At 36.5% G+C, this 19,015-nt stretch overlaps 1 protein-coding gene across 2 annotated transcripts; it reads left to right on the forward strand.

The window, feature by feature from the left end:
- The first annotated feature begins 10,358 nt into the window (after positions 1-10,358).
- On the forward strand, positions 10,359-17,935 carry LOC127639230 (T-box transcription factor TBX2b-like). Of its 2 annotated transcripts, none has more exons than XM_052121146.1 (7): positions 10,359-11,090; positions 11,770-12,037; positions 12,858-13,004; positions 13,850-13,926; positions 14,201-14,376; positions 14,786-15,384; positions 16,661-17,935. In XM_052121146.1, the coding sequence occupies exons 1-7, from the start codon at positions 10,732-10,734 to the stop codon at positions 17,102-17,104; spliced, it is 2,070 nt and encodes a 689-aa protein (XP_051977106.1). In that variant the 5' UTR covers positions 10,359-10,731; the 3' UTR covers positions 17,105-17,935. The 2 variants fall into 2 exon arrangements, with proteins under 2 accessions (XP_051977106.1, XP_051977114.1); XM_052121154.1 differs by having other exon boundaries at positions 14,213-14,376.
- The last annotated feature ends 1,080 nt before the right edge of the window (positions 17,936-19,015 follow it).

Here is a 19,015-nt window from a genome sequence, read left to right on the forward strand (position 1 = left end):
TTTGACAGCCAGATATGTAACGTATCTGATCTGATCTCAATTCAGTGGTACTGAGCTCATGGACTGATTTGGAAACAAGATATTTAGCCAGGGTCTCTGGCTTAACTCATGGCTGAGCAGTGCAGGGCTCCCCTGCCCCAGGCTCCAGTAATGCTGTAGCAGGGTTTTCATTGAAGCGTAATTGAAAACTGCTCTATTCCCGTGCTCTTGACTTTTTTCTCTTCCACCTGCAATGTCTGTATGTGTAATTAATGATAACAAATGTGATTCTTCTAAAAATGTAGTTTGTGTTCAGCAGATGAAAGAAAGTCAAACACATCTGAAATAGCATGAGGGTGAGTAAATTATGTATTTAACTCCCATTTAGCACCACACATTTGGCATTTTGCCTTGGAAATGTCATGAGATATATAATGAACCACTATCATTTGGCAAAAAGTTCACCATAGTTACTCAATTTTCATGACATCAGGCTCCACAAAACATTGCTCTGTTTTGAGGGACAGGCCTATATATTTACATGACCAATGGTATACAGGGGGATTGTTTGAGCAACCTGTATGAAAACAATATTTTTTGACGCACCTTTTAGCCTTAAACCTATTTTAGAAAGACCAACGGCCTGGAATAATATCTAAAATCATCACACAGAAAATAGGCATGTTTCTTCCGAAAGCTCAAGTACCCAGATATCAACCTTCTTCAGCTGGATTAATGACAAGTGCTATACCCCATTAGACATTTTTGCATCAATTCAAGTGTAAAGAAATTTGCCTCTGGTGCTACAGATTGCGCGAGAAACCTCTGAGACACGGGTTGTAATCCCATGGGAACCAGAGGGTAATCACGTTCACAAAAACAATGGTGAATGCAATTCTGAGGTTACATTTTCATTCTAAAATAAAACATTTTATTAAAGTATGCATTCCTGCTGACTGTATTAAATAATTTACAACTAAAAGTACAACTCACATTTGGCGCCACTCTTTGGACATTTTATCCAGAAAACTGCAGCTCACACGTGTCCATTCCTTCAACAAAACTTCAAGCTTCAGCCACTGGTGGCAGTGGTTTGAATTTCAGCAAACACAGACTGATTTTGCCAGCAAAATTTTCATCCTCCAGTCACCTATTTCACAGTTAGATCAGTTTGAAAAATTGAGTAAAACTTGTTTTATTGTGCCAGCTACATGGACAAATACTGATGGGCCAGATGGAAATTTTGTACCATATATAGTGAGTGTGTAACACAACCCCATCCCACATGTCACTGATCTGGCTGTAGGGCATTGGAGGTGAGGATGTCTCATAGATTTCCTTTGTCTAATGGAGCCTGATTGGAAAATATGGAGATGGTGCATTTGTGCTCCATTCATCTTCCTGCAGCCTGATCCACAGAGGGGCATTTTGACGTGCAAGCGCTAACCAGAGGCAGCTGGGCACCATGGTGGGATTATTCTTTAAACAACATGACAAATCAGAGAGAGGAGGGGGTTTAGAGGAAGCACAGGGGCTTGTGGATGTGGGTTGCTGCTGAGGATGGCCAAATTGGGCTGGGGAAAGTCAAGAGTCGGCCCGGCGTTCCTCTCATTCACATTTGACACTGGCACAACTAGCTGATTAAGAGCCTCCTGTGTTTCCCTTTGATCTCAGGCTCAGTTTTTGAGCCTAATGCTGCCCGCCATGTATCTCTGTCACAGCGGCGCTTTCATTTGGGGCAATGTGTTCTGAATCAGAGAAGAGAGGGATCAGAGAGTGTGTGGATCTGATCTGAGACCAGATTTGTTTGGGTGTCTTAAAGCAATTAGGTTAAAAACTAGAGGAGGACTCTTTCCCTAGATCAGCAGTGCGCAGTGGCTCAGATAGCTGGATGGGATGTATGCTCTGGTCTGTGTTGCAAATATCTCAGATTACAAACAACAAAGTAATTTTGATATCACGTGAAAGCAGCAGGATTTATATCTCCCTGTACAGAAGTGAGAACAGAACATGTAAGAGGATTATAGCTATACACCGGAACACTCTGAAGCCAGATCTTATCTGTGCATTCTAGTGTGCCATTGTTCTTGATGTTCTCAACAACTATGTTTGAAAGCAATAATATTGTAAATTAACAAATTGTCTAATTTAGTTTCATCCTGAAATTTTAAAAATGCTGTGTCCTTTTAAGCTCTAACCCAGCAGACTGATGGGAATTCGGGGTTAGGAAAAAAGCAAATAGCTACAATCCAATGTCTAAAAAGTCTCAGTGTGGCTGTATTAGGCCACACAAGAAAGGCTTTTAGGTCTTTAGTGGTGTTCATCAGCTTACGTCCTTCATAGTAATGAGCCACACTCACATTCCAGGGGGAGCTGGGGATCGGAGTGGTACTGGGCCTGATCTTTGGCCGAGAAATTGATATCATTGCAGATTACAACCGATAAAGCCATACACAACACATATGCATTTGTGTTATTTGGTGTATGTGTGACGATGCAGGTAAGTGTTCAAAATAAGGAGGGAAGAATGTTTAATTAAGAGGATAAGACTGCATATCTTCATTATAGTGTGGTTTTATTACAAAACTCAAATGTTTCATTACAGTTTGGCCAATTTACATTTACATATATTCATTAAGCAGATGCTTTTATCCAAAACAACTTACAAAATGAGGAATGATACAACAAAAGTAATTCATCTTTAGGCGACAGTACCTCGAAAATTGCTGCAGTTTAAAGTTTAAATTGCATCAGAAAAGTAATAGTCAAGACAGATATTAGAGTGCAACAAGATTTGTTTTTGTTTTTTTTTATAATTTATTTATGAGTGTATGGTCAATTGCTCACAGCAAGTTAAGCATGCTCACTTAAAAATGAAACCTGGTCCCTTACAATTGTTTTATAATAACTACATTTTTGCAAATTTATTTGTACGTTTCCTGGTGAAATGCATTTTGATGCTACTACAGCAACACAAATCACGGTAGATTATTAGTTCATAAACACTTACTTTTCAACTTTTCCATCACACAATGCTATCTTATGGCATCTAAACACTTTTACTACAGTGCATGACTTTTATATTTGCATTTGCAGTTTGTTGCATTGAATTGCGCAGGAGCTCAATTGATTGAACGTTGAACTTGAGATGCAGAGGACAATGGTATGAGTCCTAAAGAACAAGTAAGACATGTGAGCTTAAAGTGTCACAGAAGCACCACAAAATAACATGGTTGCCTCAGAAATTGCACTTTTCTATGACATTATCGGTTAAGTTTACGTTTGAGGTTTAGGGTAAGTTGATTTAAAACTCAATAGAGTTGTAAAACTTGTGCCAATGACAAAGATGTCCCCATTAAAACCCATTAATACTTAAATATTTGATATTATGCTTTCATTTTTTTATAATTTCCACCAGAGGGCACCATTTTTCTCAAGTTTAGCCTATGGAGCAAATACATACTTTGTTCCTATTTGTGTGTGTGTGTGTGTGTGTGTGTGTGTGTGTGTGTGTGTGTGTGTGTGTGTGTGTGTGTGTGTGTGTGTGTGTGAAAAAAACAACAGTGGCATTATGTAAACTAACTGGCATTTAAAGGGTAAAATTAATCTATACATTTTTATGGCAGTTTTATGACACAGACATTTTTGTCCTCTAAGGTCCTGAGTGTGAGGCTCTTTTTTAAATAAGACACTGCAAAATAAATAATAATGCATCAAATGCAATATTGTTGATAATCATTGACATATCCCAGACTGTCATAATCACACAAAAAAAACAACCGTGGCATTATATATGATAGAGTGTACCCCCGAACCCAAATCCCAAAACTAAGCCGAACCATCAGTGGAGTAAAACTTTTATGTAAGAGGGGAAAATATAACCTCTTATTTGTGCAATACTGATTATGCAGCACTATAATTTCCTTGTTTCAACATGGGAACCGAACCCTCAACATGGGTCTCCCACCCTGCTGATGCAACAAACTTCAGGACAATCATTTTATTTATTTTTTTTATTTGATGAAAGATTCTCTCACCTTGACATAAATATTTAATGTCATAGACTGAATATAATGCATCTTTTTCTCATCTCTGGGAGTCCTAGTCCATCAGAGTCCTCCAAAACTTGAGTAACAATAACCTGCTCATCACTTCAGCACAGCCCTTTCTTTGTGCAATCCGAGCTGCCAAAATGCTAGAAATAAAGTTTATCTCCAAGTGTTTGAACGGGATTTCTACTTTACTGTTTTGACCTTGCAATAACTCTATTGGACCCCAGGTTGACCTAACATAATGTCGAATGTGTCCCAGGTGTGGACTGTGACCGGAGAGGTGAAAGCAGCCAAGATTGATGGCCCCCTTCCTGTCTGCTCTCTGATGTTATTAGAGATGGAGCTGGTCATGCAGGGGTTGGGGTGTGGCTGGATGTTAGTTGGACAATAGGTCTTGAATCTTGAATGGTGACTGAGGCAACACAGAACATCTTTCCTTTTCTTCGTGTCATCTTGCTCTGATTTTCTGTCTTCTATCTCTATCACCCTCTTTCTTTTTCCAGTGTGTCTTCAAACGGTCACTGTAAAATGTATTGTGGACAGTCAGGAAGGAGAAAAAGTGTTATGTGCTGGTCGTGAGCTGTAAAACAAAACAAACATCCTTACTAGTCTTGGGAGATGAGAAGAGAAGAGAAGAGAAGAGAAGAGAAGAGAAGAGAAGAGAAGAGAAGAGAAGAGAAGATGCAAGTAATGTCACATAACCTGTCCTCCCCACCCCTCAAGTCAGCTCATCATATGGCTTTAATTACGAGTTATTACCCAATATATTCAGGGAGCCATTCCTCTTGTGTGGGACCTCTGAGGTCACTTCCTACTCCAGAAATGTATTGTCATACTCCTGTAGTCTCAGAGAGACAGATTGAGAGAAAGTCCCATATCCCAAATGCATGTATATGTGTGTACATGTAACTCAACAACTTAGCAGATAGTTCCATGTAACATTTGTTGGCAATACACTGCAACATAATCTCTCTGATAGCATAGCATTTCTAAGTACTCCCTACGGTCTCACAGCCTATCCCAAGCTGAGATACCAGCGTTCGTATGAAGCAGCCAGTGTTTCAGATATTTGTTAAAGAAGAAAAAACATCAATAAGATGTTGAACATTCCCGAGAGAGGTGTAGTAATGGTGTGGGGAGAGATTGACCTGTAAAGTTAATACATTCATTTTATAATCCAGCCTAGAAGAGAGCTGACTCTCCCCCACACTCCCACCAGCCTTTGATCAGTGGTGAATCTCAAACCAGTGTCTGGCTGAAAGAATGACCTTTATAAGGCATCCCAAACATTTTTCGCCATGCTTGCCAACCAATGAAGACGACCAGATGAAAGACATAGGACGTTTTTTACCATTACTATACTTCAAAATCAACAAGGAGCAAAATCATGTTTAATTTCTATCATTATTGTAATCCAAATGTGTCATGAGAAAGAAGATGAAGAAGAAGAAAACATGCTATTCAGATTAAAACAGCAACATGTTACATGAATTTGGTACATGACCTATTATCAATTGCTCTAATGCATTATGGCGCTGCTGTTTGAATAATTTCAAGATTGATAATATGTTTATAGATTCAAGTTTATATTGTGTTGCTGGTTTTGTACTTTAAGAGATTGTCTGTGAATTTCCCAAAGTACAGTGTAGGGGAGCTATTGTAGAAATCACACTTGTAACCAAAATGACATTGTTTTGCATGGTTACCAAGGTGATGTCATCATAAAATATGAAGGACTTACCAGTTTTTGTATCCAAACGCATTTTAATAGGTTTGCTTGAAATACAATCATGAGGTAATTCATTGTCTTGAAGCATTAGCATATTTCTAAGAGGAAACCATGACAAGGCAAATCAAGCGTTTAACAATGTATAGGTATGCAAATCCACACATTGTAGGCGAATTACCTTGTCTAGAATTTATTCTGCAGATCAACAGGTATGTGATTATTTTTTACTTAGCTCATTTTTAAATAGTTGAGGAGATTAACCTAGAAAATGGAAAATAACGAACATGTTCCAATGGTTTATTTTTAAGCTTTTTCATTCGTATGCAGGCCTGTTATTAAATATCAATCTATTATCGAAGTCAATTAAAGCTAGTCAATACATAGTTTATACGGACTTCTTCTGTGATCCTGAATAATATTCATTACAGTTTAAATTAATGAACATGTTATATTATTAGTATTTTTCTGTCTTAGCATAGATCCAATCATGATTATTTATTCATTTTTTTGTATTTATTTATTTATTTAAATAAAGGATTTTTTTTTTTTTTTTTTTTTTTTGTGCGAGACTTGTGACACAGCAAAACTTTATAGGCCTATTAGAATAAATAATATCGGTCATATGAATACTGTTTTTTATTTTAATTGTGTATCTGAGGAATAAAGGGCAGAGCAGAGTTTCATAAGACCATCACAAACGTGTTCATTTGTCAGACTATTTCTTGGTTTGAAAACGTTAGTTTGTGCCAACAGACGATTCGTTTTTGTCCCTCTCTTTTGTTTTTGTGTAAAATGTACTCTGTCTGAACTTCGGTTCTTTTTATTATGTGTTATCAGAAATAAAAGAATAGGAATAGCCTACATGTATTCTCAATGATTAAATAATGCACATTTTAAAGAATAAATCTGTTTTACATTCTTTTTATAAACAATTGTCGTTTTAGTTAAAAAGTACAAACCTTGCCCGATCCTCATCACAGAATAAAACAACAACAACAACTAAATAAATAATAATAATAATAATAAATTCTGTCACGCGGTTGTTGGATTTATGTGGTTGTGACAGAAAACTTTTTAAACTACTTGCCAATCACTTGACCTGTTAGGGAGCTCATTTGTGTTAACAATTTGTACAGAAATAAATTACAAAACTAATCAAAAACAGCAAAGTCTGTTCAATTGTTCACAATTATAAATAACAAATCAAGCATCTGACAAAACCTGGAATGAAGATGGTTCAGAATGGATGAATAAAACATAGGCCCATCTACATTACGTACAGTGTTTACATTCTGTATGCTGTTGGCCTATCTGATTTGTATGTTTGAAAGGCGTGTATGAATTTCCAAAGAACAAGAAGTAGCAATGCTAGATCAAATGATCAAAAATCAATCCTCACCAATTCTGAAATGGAAAGTTACAACGTAGATCCTTGATCTTAAAATTAAAATATCTAAGTTATATATATATATATATATAGCCTACATATGAATAAAAAAAAATAATTGTCTTTAAGATTAAGCCCTTCTCTCTACTCTCAAAGAAAGAGCACGCATATGAAAAAAATATATTTAATATATTTATATTTAAGAAAACAATGTTTTATGAATTATGACGTGAAGTTAGAGTTTCTATTGTCTATGTCACTCCTTCCTTGGGTTATTGTATGAAGAGCTCGACTCCCCTGCCGCGTTATCTGGAGGGCTAACAGTAATTCACACCAAATGATCAGAAAATACCAGGATTACTCTCGATTTACTCGATGTGTAAGGACATTATAACCCTTGAACGTACGTAGCGAACTCAATATAAGGCGGTTTGACCTATTTTGGCGCCCCCATCTGATGTACACCTTTGCTCAGAGAAAATCTATCTGACGCTTCAATTCTTAAAAATTATATAGATTTATTTATAATAATAATAATAATAATAATAATAATTATTATTATTATTATTACATAAAAAAGAATGCTATTAAACTACATTTCACAATTTAGGCTATATGACCACATGCACAAAAATACAAAAATATAAATAAATGTGTTGTCACTAAAAGTGTCAAGTTTGTACACTTGTGAAAAACATTTGAGATGGACTACAATGTTACATGCACATTTAACATACTTTGCCTTTAATGGTAGAATATGCACCTTCAGCCACGGAAGCACTAAAGGAAAACAGAGGAGAGTGCTTGATGGAGGGGTTCTTCTGGGCTGTTCTTGGACTGGAGAAATATGACGAACTTTGACAGGTCCTAAACGGTCTGGCGCCAAGAACTTGATCTACAGGATAAATACGCCGAAGCACTTTTTGGTGATGCTTCGAAATGATTGCTTAGACTTCCAAAACCTTTTTGAAAAGAACCCAATGACCGATTTGGAAATATAGGATCAATAACTTATTTTAAAACTATATTCCTATTTTAGTTTTTCTTTAATTTGTTTATTTAACCCATTTGGACCTTTGAATGAAAGCGTGCTCTAGAACACCTGCGCAAAACTGCATTCACAATTGTGGGGAATTCTGCGTAATTTACTAGAACAAATGAATGAGCTGGAGCTCAGTACATGGATCTTTGTTTATATAATTAACGTCATGAGTATATACATGGCAAAATCGTTAACTTTCTTCACTTGGGGTCTGAGTGCCTCTCTTCGGATTCAGGATGAAGTAGGCTATATAGGCTAAACAGAAGTTAACGGTGGTTATTGCTGATTTGAGGTGACAACACTTTCAGTGTTGTACTTGATTTACATATATCATCAAAATTATTTTGACGTACTTAGACCAGATAGACATGTGTAGGTAATCCGTGTATTTTATTTGTTGTTGTCACTTACATTTAACATTGCAAAATTAAATTTCTAGCTGTGTAATGCACACACACACACACACACACACACACACACACACACACACACACACACACACACACTAGGCTAACGTAGGCTATGCCTATATAAAACATGACAATAAAAGTTCAGCAATGATTTAAACTTAGAATAAAGGTAACAATTAAACAGACAGTTCATTAAATGATGTTATCTGTTACATCTACAGTATGTTCATCCTTTATGTAACTTTGTATACTTCACATAATAAAATAGGCTAGATGTCTTACCAAAGACGCATGTGTGGGTTGTAAATGTCGATACAGAATTATCCAAAACAAAATGTTGATCTACTCCTTCATTTGTGAGATATATTTTCGTAAACCCTCGACTGAGAATCCAGGAGATTCACCCGTAACTGTGGGGAGTGGGGTGGTGTGTGTGTGGGGGGGGGGGTGCGGGTGCATTACTTGTGCTCTTGGGTGTGAAGTCATTTCTGGGATCTATCGTCAGCATTTTAGAGAATGAAAAGAGTTAATTGAATGGGGCAAATTAAATAGGTACATTTCCTGATGATATTGCATGTCTGAATCTCTAAACAAAAACTAACAATGCGTGAGATCAATGTAATTGTCCAATGATTTTACTATTCAAGAATTGTCAAAGTATTCATAGAGTGAAATATCGATTCAAACACACACGCTAACTCGTATACCGGGTCAAATTAATTGCCGAATGCAGAAAGAGGCTGCAACAAGGAAAACGTATTGTTTGCATTTTTCTCATCCTGCACGCTTTAGGGAACATTGAGTGTTCCACGCTGTTTGAGAATTTGGGGGTAAATATGAATTGACAGGGGTAGGTTCTTATTGTGGGACTCCAGCCGACTGGCGCCAAGCGCTCTTTAACAAACGGGGTCCCACTTAATCAAAGATCTGTTGACGAGCCTCTTAAAGGTACACGACTGCTTATGGAGCTTTGTGACTCTGCTGTACCCTGTCGGCCGATTTAACATGACCTAATCGTGCACAGATTTGTGTGCTGGGGATAGTGGTCGGATTAAACTGTGTTACTTTCTTGAAGGGCAATGCAAAAACTATGCGTGATCAGTACCTCATTATTCCTTTCAGTCCGTACACAGGACACATTCTCTCGCCGAAGTCAATGTTCTTCTTCTTGCTTTCAAATGAATCCTGCTTTTACGCGAGCATCCGTCTCTGAATGTTGTAGCGCTTGGAAACATTACACCAATGTATATGCTTCGTAATGAGATTTGATGTTATTTTTGTTGTTTTGCATGTATTATTGCACACAATTGCATTTGCGTGATGTGTGGATTGCTAGTAGCTATCTCTTAAAACCGTACAAAATAGCGCCAATTTATTTAAAATACAATTTTAGATATGTCAGTCTCACACATAAATTCGAAATTATATTTCTAATTTGCTAAATGTCTTAAAACTCGACATTAGGGCATTGAGATCAAGAGTGAACCCTGTCCTAAAACTGACGGAACACATGCCGGGAAAAACGCTCTCTCAGCCGGCTGCCCACAGCCTTATGACCGTTCCTCTGTTATGCGTTTGGGGGTGGGGTTTCCCCAGATCCGCACTCTGTCATTGGTTCATATTTTGTTCTGTTGACATGTTTTCTTACTGCAAATACTTCCGACACCTTCTAACCAACCCCCCAACCCTGGCTGGAGCTGTCAAAACCACGCCTATGGAGCTCTACAATTGGTCCAGAATGCGTAAAATCTGCAATCAAGACGGTTTGGTTCATTAGTGCGGGTATCCAGTGAGACGGGACACGTAAGACAGACCCAGTAGCACAGTGGTCACAGTGGTCACGACATTCGCATCCTTATTCCCGAAGCTGCTTCCGTTTCTATAGTGACTTGGAAAGAAGGACAACAGTAAATCAACACAGAGGTGTCAATGCTGTACTTTTGAAGGATATTATCGTTGTGCTGCAATCGGGCAATAATAAGGGAGAGTGACATTAACTTGCCAGTCTTCTACAACTTCTGTGAAACCAGCACTCTGTCGATCAGTTGTAAGAGTGTTTGTCGGATTTGCGCGTATTACCGGCGCTGCTGTTTCAGAATATTATATTTTCATCTTGCTTTTTGGATGCACCGATGAGAGATCCAGTTTTCACAGCGAACGCTATGGCTTATCACCCCTTTCACATGCACAGGCCGGCAGATTTCCCTATGTCAGCTTTCCTTGCTGCGGCTCAACCCTCGTTCTTCCCAGCGCTCACTTTACCTCCGGGTCTCAGTAAACCTTTGGCGGATCATGCGTTCTCCGGCGCGGCTGAGGCTGGACTACACGCGGCGCTGGGTCATCACCATCAGGCTGCTCATCTCCGCTCCTTTAAGAGTCTAGAGCCAGAAGAGGACGTTGAAGACGACCCTAAAGTCACATTAGAAGCCAAAGAGCTTTGGGATCAGTTCCACAAAATAGGGACCGAAATGGTCATCACTAAATCAGGAAGGTAATGCATTTTATATTATTTTCTACGTAGGACATTAACTTGGTAATATTTATGAGGTTACCTACATTCACACTGAACAAGTTTTGTAGCTATGTTTCCGAATGGAAAATAAATGCATATATGAAACTGAAATAAAATATTATGCTTTAGATCGCTCACATTGCAATGAAAGTAGGCACAAGGAGCTATCTTTAAAAAAAAAAAATAAAAAAATATATATATATATATATATATATATATATATATATATATATATATATATATATATATATATATATATATATATATATTTAATATCAGCAATGGAATAACATTCACATTTGTTCTATTATTAAGGCTATTATATAGAAATCCATTTCTGTTATAAGAGCAGTTAATGTGTCTTAACGAGATTGCGCTATTGAGGAACAGCAATAACAAAGGCTTCAGTTTACTGTGTCAAGATCACAGCTGAAGTTACTGTTATTTTGGGATCTAAATGCCTAGTTGAAATTTCTAAGAAAAAACTTACTGTGCACAACGAGGTAGACATGGAGGATATAATAATTGTGGTAAATTTACCAAAGCCTTATAGCTAAACTCGTCTATAGCTTATCTCTTCATATTTAATTTCATTTGAAATGTCAAAAAAATATTTCGGACCTATATATATATATATATATATCTGTTCCGTCCACAGGAGAATGTTTCCTCCTTTTAAAGTCCGCGTGAACGGCCTGGACAAAAAAGCCAAGTACATTCTTTTGATGGATATTGTTGCTGCAGACGACTGTCGGTACAAATTTCACAACTCTCGATGGATGGTCGCAGGAAAGGCCGATCCGGAGATGCCCAAACGAATGTACATTCACCCGGATAGCCCAGCCACGGGTGAACAGTGGATGGCAAAGCCAGTTGCATTCAATAAACTCAAACTCACCAACAATATTTCGGATAAACATGGATTTGTAAGTTACATTAACTTTCATTAAATTCTGCTATGGAAACGTCTGTATGTACATGTCTTTTTGTAATAGAAATAACTATATTAGGCTTTATTCTGGCCAAGCGTTTTGATTGCGTGTTATTTCCATCTGTTGGTAGGAGGCCTATGGTACGGAAAGGAGGTTAATAAAGTAAAAAAGGATCCAAATAAGGTTATCTAGTTGATCAAGAAATAAAGATGATTTCGAGAAGCCAAACACAGTTTGTGGGCCTCTTAAAATGTTTTCCCAGTTTTTTATGAGAGGGGCATGTCTAACACCTTTTTGAGGGGCAATGGAGGAATGTGCAGTAATTAGATTCCTAAAGTGTTTGTCGCCTAAATGAAGCATGAAACACCCGGAGAGCAGTTTCCTTTACATTAAATGCCACGGGCCAAACCATGTCCCATGATCGACAGTGTGAGCCAAAGTTATTTTTTTCACCCCAGGCTATAGGCTACTATTTATAGCAAAATGCAAAACAGATGAATGGCATTTTAGATTATTTATTATTTATTATTTTTTCTAATATAGCTAATTACATATATAGCCGTAATATATGTTTCGATATAGGCCTAAGCTACGTTTTTTTTAATAGAGTAGAAGGCTGCTGAAGGCCTACTACTCTCATAAACCCCCACATTATCGCCACGATATAAGAAAAAGTCCTAATTAAATATGAGAGGTCTTAGCCAATTGAATTGTACAGGTTTATTCAAATTTGTTACCACTAAAATATCTATACTGTGAATTGTATTGCCATTATAACGGAGCAATGACAGAACTACTGTTTTATACCTTTCAGACCATTCTAAACTCAATGCACAAGTACCAGCCCAGGTTTCATATCGTTAGAGCCAACGATATACTGAAACTCCCATATAGCACCTTCAGGACATATGTATTTCCTGAGATGGATTTTATAGCTGTCACTGCATATCAGAACGACAAGGTAAGTTAATGTGAGCACAGTAAAACACAGTGATGAAAAGGTCATCATTTTATTGAATGCATTGTTGTTGTTGTTATTATTAATAATCATAAGCTGAGAGAGAAAGAGAGAGAAATGATTGCTAACTTGTTTATTATAGAGGTTTGTTTAGTATCTGCTATCACACAACAGTATGTTCTCCTTTTTCGTCTTTTTCGTGAATAGAGTTGAATTATTGGGATAGCTGTAGGCTATACCGAGTCTGGTGGCCTTATGCGTTCGTAAGTTTGCAGGCCAATCAAAGTCAATAAGGCCAAATGTTTGCTTACAACTTGAGATCCGTTAAACAATTGGATCTGCTTAAGAATCAAGTGATCCCTTAATAATGCAAAAAAAAAAAAAAAAAAAAAAAGAAAAAAGAGAGAGAGAGAGAGAGAGAGAGAGAGAGAGAGAGAGAGAGAGAGAGAGAAATAATAATAATAATAATAATAATAATAATAATAATAATAATAATAATAATAGCCAAATAATAATAAAAAAAGTCCATCTGCGGTGTGAGACTGGACTACTCAATGGATTCGATTAGACAAACGAAAGTGTTATGACCAATCATTTCAAATGTAAACATGAATTAAATTAAAATCATCAAATTAAAAAAAGATACTGTTTTTTACCAGGACATGTCGACATGGATCATTTGACTTGAGTTACTTGGGATCATTTGGGTCAAACCACTAATTCGTTCCAGAATAATTGTAGATTTATTCGTTTGAAAAAAAGAAAACGAACGAACGTCAATTTGTAATACTTATTTAAATGTTTAAATTTAAAGTTTAATTGTCATCGTAATTTCACTCTTTTACTAGATCACACAACTGAAAATTGACCATAATCCTTTCGCAAAAGGATTTAGAGACACTGGGAATGGAAGAAGAGAAAAAAGGTAGGTAGCCTATTGTGTTTATGCTAACCGTTGTTCATTATAAACTACGAATATGCGCACAATCCCAATTTATTTTGTATTTGTGGTTACAAGGGCGTAGATTTGGCTTGAACATTGGGGGGTTGCACCGTGAAGCATTTACGTCTCTATTGATCATGGTATAAATGGGGTGGGGGGGTTGTACTTGCTTGGTTTGATTATTGATTATCCTCCTTGGAATCTACGCCCTTATGGGGTTATGACAGTGAACTATCTGACAATAAACTAATTTCAGATTGGTTTTCAGAAAGCATTTAGCCCTGCCGTCGATGCGCATGTATGATGATCAATGTAAAGCGGATAGAGATGGAGAAGATTCGGACTCATCCTGCGAACAATCTGCGGGGAGGGATTCAGTTCACTCACCGACTGGACCAGTATCAAGTCCACTTAAGTTCAACCGATCCAGAGGTAAAACAAATGTATTGATATAATATGTAATTTGATATAAAACCTTGGGTTTCATTACTGGGTCAACACCACATCTTTTGACAACCCACTTTCTCATGACCAAAGCTATTTTCTGATCTCTTGCTTTTTCTAGCTGCATGATTGTAGTGCAATTGGTTCTTTAGGATTTTTTCTTCAAAATTTTACTTTGCAAATTCCCAATGTTTTCTAAAAAATCTGGTTTTGTGGAAAACCCATTTTACCCATCCCTGTTTAATCAAAAGGAGTGATCAAACGGTTGCAAGTTGATATGTTATTACCAAAAGAGTGGATATAACAATGCAAATATATTACAGGGACAATTGCTTTGATTTTATGTTTTATCAAAAGAAAATAAATCTAAAGTGCTTAATATATTTCTGTGTTCCAGATGACAAAAACTGCATTGAAAGTGACAATGAACTTGACCAACAGGATGACAGCTCAATCAGAGTTAGTAGTCCAGGCCAGGAACCACCATCACCATTCAGCCCGCATTGTGAGGACAGAGTCAAGGACAGATCTAACCTAGAAAAGAAAGGGGACTGTTCAAATTTAAGGAAAGAGAATGTCTTCAGTATCCGAAACTTGGAAAAGGACAAGGTGGAAAGTAGGAATATGAAAGAATCAGATACCTCCAAAAAGGATTTAGACTGTGTAGGCCTAAGCACGGTCAAAGATGGCTTTTCCCCTCTGATGGTTCAAACAGAGAGCCCATCGCATTTTAGTGCAAGTCACTTGCAAAGTCTAGCCCTCTCTGGTTTACAAAATCAACATTTCTTTAACCCACTGAGTACAGGACAACCCCTCTTATTTCACCCTGGGCAGTTTGCTATGGCTCCTAGTGCTTTCTCAACCATGGGCATGGGACACTTTTTAGCCTCGATGTCTGGAGAAAGTGGACTAGAGAATGGCGGCCTCTCGTCTCAGACTACCAGTTCACCAAATCCTTTCCCATTCCACTTATCACAACATATGCTTGCATCTCAGGTATGATGACTGTTTATTATATGCATTATCATAGAAAAGTATTTCAAAACTAATTTCGTAATATTTGCTGACACATGCTTCTCCGTATAACACAGCACCTGCAGCACAGCATTAAGTAACACAATAAAGTACCCAATCATCACAGTAAATGTATTTTCAATTTTACTTATGGAAAATGACACAATTAAAAGTAGCTCATGAGAAAAAATTAATATTTTAAATAAAAGCATTATAGTATTAGCATTTTATTCATGAACTGCTAAATTTTGCACAAATGTTCTCTAGGAAAGGCTCACATTTCCTAGAGAACATTTGTGCAAAATTTTGCAGTTCATGAATAAAATGTTTACCATTTACATTTGACCAAGGTACTATGTGAATAAATCAACAGTGACTTCTGTGCCATTATTTGTACTTTAACAAAGTTCAAAGGTACATCAGTATTTCGAAAAAATGCGTCAGATTAATTTATATATATATATATATATATATATATATATATATATATATATATATATATATATATATATATATATATATATATATATATATATATATATATATATATATATATATATATATATATATATATATATAATAAAAATAAGAATAACACAAGATTAAAATTTACATTATCTGTCTCTTCTCTTTAAGATTCCCGAGTGGAGACACCGATTCCGAGGTTCCGAATAATTTTGATTCAGATTTGCGAATCGATTCGCAAAATGAATCATTTAGACCACTTTTAGAACCAATTTGACCAATTCAATAGAATCAAATTGAACAAAAGATTCGATTGTTTATAAAAGTATTAATTTTCTCTTCAAAATGTAACGAAGTCAATAAATACTTAAAGTTCAAATAGGCAAAAAAATAAATAATAATAATAATACGTTTTTATACCTCTGAGCGTCCCTAATATAAAAGTGAATGATAAAGTAGTTTGCGAATCCCATAAAACGCTTTAATTTAAACTATTTTAACATGTTGTGTCATAACTTCAAAATATTAAGCTGTTTTATCAATTCACAAATGAGTTCTTTCAGAACTGCAACAACGTATTGAATTTGGAATCATGCCTAAACACAAAAGAGTGTTATGTTTGGATATTGACAGATAATTGCAATTATTGTATCACACAGCAAAGGATTAGCCCTATTACATCAACGCTCTATGCTGCATCAACATAATGTAGCCTAATGTGTTGACTATTGTTGTATTTATTATAGCAAGTCAATTTTATTATGAATTAAAGAGCTTATTGTTTTACATTTAGGGTATTGCCATGCAACCTTTCGGGGGACTGCTACCATACCCGTACACATACATGGCGGCGGCGGCGGCGGCTGCAGCAGCTTCTGCTCTCCCGGCAGGCAGTGCCGCGTCCTCCTTCAACAGGAACCCCTTTCTCTGCAGCACGAGGCCAGGATTGCGATTCAGCCCCTATCAGATCCCGAGGTCTATTCCCCAGAGCTCTGGTCTGATCACCACCGGCTTAACAAGCACACTGAATACGGAGTCAGAGTCATCGAAATCAGGCAGTAGGGAGAGCAGTCCCATATCAGAGCACCAAAGCCATAAAACCAGAAGCAGCCAAAATACGGGATCACCCAAATCAACAGTGAAGGATTCAGTTAACGAACTGAAGAATATACAAAGATTGGTCAGTGGACTGGAGAAACACAGGGACATGTCTTCTGGATGCGATTCACCAAAGTGACCCATGTATAACACACCTATTGACTCTTTCTGAATGCATAATTTTGCTTACAAAATAAAATAAATAAAAGTCAATGTTTGACGGTGACGAAGGCTCAGACATCCCTTATCGAGTAGGGGTAATAATCCCTATTTTCCGGATCTACAAGGCAAGCTGGCGGCGAATGACAAATTTGAGGAATTACTTAAAATTTCTTAAGAAAAAGGTGCTGTATTTCATCTATGGACTGTTCATAATTTGAACCGGGTTATCATGTAAATCCTAAAAAAAAAAGAGAGAGAGAGAGAGAGAGAAAAAAAATCTCTGACAACATCTGAGGATGGTCGACGTTTAAGTTGCTCATGTCTGGGACCTATTTGTTTTATTTTTTTTTATAATTTATAATAATAAAACGCATATGTAAATAAGGTGAATTGATTACAGGAGATGGATTTTAATTTATTCAAAACTGTACATTGGTGTATAAATAGCTTAGCCAATTAAGTCTCAATTTGTTACATTTATATATTGTTTTCTCATTTGCAACTTGAAACATTATCTAGCGCTTGAAAGCAGGAAACCGAATGGTTTTCTTGTTTTTATTATTATTATTATTTTTTTTATAAGTTTGCAATATTCTGCCAGAAATACACGAAGGAGAAGCCACTTCACCATAAATAAAAATGCTTTTCAAGGCTATTTCACTTATTGATAATTTTAACACAGCGGTGGTCCATACAGCTCAGGTTTATAATCTTGCATTGTGTAGTTTCTTTTAAGAGATCTTTTTAAACATCTCTTTGCTGGATTTTCGGGTAAATGAACGATTTTGTTGCATTCTCTAAATTTCAATAAAACAAAAGTGTTTTTAATTCGTTTGTATTATTTCATTTGTTTTTCATAATCTACCTTTTTCTAGTATCAATATGCAAACACTAAATGGGCAAACAAAAGCATTTCTAGAATACAAATTATGTAGATTTAAATTCAAAATACCTGCAGTAGGTCAAATTTGGCAGTTTTGGTTCTAAATTGGACCTGTAACATCTAGAATAATTTGAAACAATGTTCTTTCGTGAGGAACTTTTTCTTGTAAATATAGAGATGCCGCAAGCATTTACTGTAAACGCCAGAACAATATACAGTGGAGTATTTTGCAACACGGATCGGGTCGGTATTTTCTGAAGGTTACCGCTTAATCAGCTCATTCTGAGTATCGATATTATTTCAAAATGAGTGACCCTCTCTGCCTTTTTGCTCTTTGTGATTGAGCATTAGTTGTGATTGAAGTAGATCCCTATACACTTGAACCATCTAAACAATGTCACCTTGCTCACTAAAATGCAATGCTTAGTTAAATTGACCATACACGGGTTTTGTGCCGTTTTGAAGCCTGCAGCTAAAGCTGATGTAGCTGCGCCATCTGTTGATCACTTGGATGTAGTTTTTGACAAAACAAAGGTCGTGACAAATAATTGTTCACCCATTTACTGCGGTCTAATATAAGCATGTGGTATATATATATATATATATATATATATATATATATATATATATATATATATATATATATATATATATATATATATAATAAATGGTCGCATAATCTACACTGGGTATAGGCAAGAATTATTTACAAATTCTAATTCCTGTATTCACCATTATTCCAGTTTAAGCACCTTAAAAAAAAATTAAAAATAAATTAAAAGAAACAGCAGCAGACAGTCTTTTGTCCAGAACCCGGCGCCTGTCGCCTGCCTGCCGGCCACTCAACCTCTGCACACCCGCGCACAATGGCTGACGGCATCTCCAGAGTCCTGGCTGGTAATTAGAGAGTCCCCTCGCCCCTATTCTTCTCTTTCTTAAACCATAATCACAAAACTCATTTTTATTGAGAGCCCATTGTTGAATTCTGTTACGTCCAATTAACAG

This window comes from Xyrauchen texanus, chromosome 4 (assembly GCF_025860055.1).
Source record: "Xyrauchen texanus isolate HMW12.3.18 chromosome 4, RBS_HiC_50CHRs, whole genome shotgun sequence".
Classification (NCBI taxonomy): Eukaryota; Metazoa; Chordata; class Actinopteri; order Cypriniformes; family Catostomidae; genus Xyrauchen; species Xyrauchen texanus.

What these genes read in the sequence shown, in the direction of transcription:
- LOC127639230 (XM_052121146.1), top strand. Translation starts at nt 10,732, where the DNA reads ATGAGAGATCCAGTTTTCACAGCGAACGCTATGGCTTATCACCCCTTT. An exon ending in GTCATCACTAAATCAGGAAG is followed by an intron (nt 11,091 to 11,769) that starts GTAATGCATTTT and finishes TTCCGTCCACAG; the next exon opens with GAGAATGTTTCCTCCTTTTA. An exon ending in TTTCGGATAAACATGGATTT is followed by an intron (nt 12,038 to 12,857) that starts GTAAGTTACATT and finishes TATACCTTTCAG; the next exon opens with ACCATTCTAAACTCAATGCA.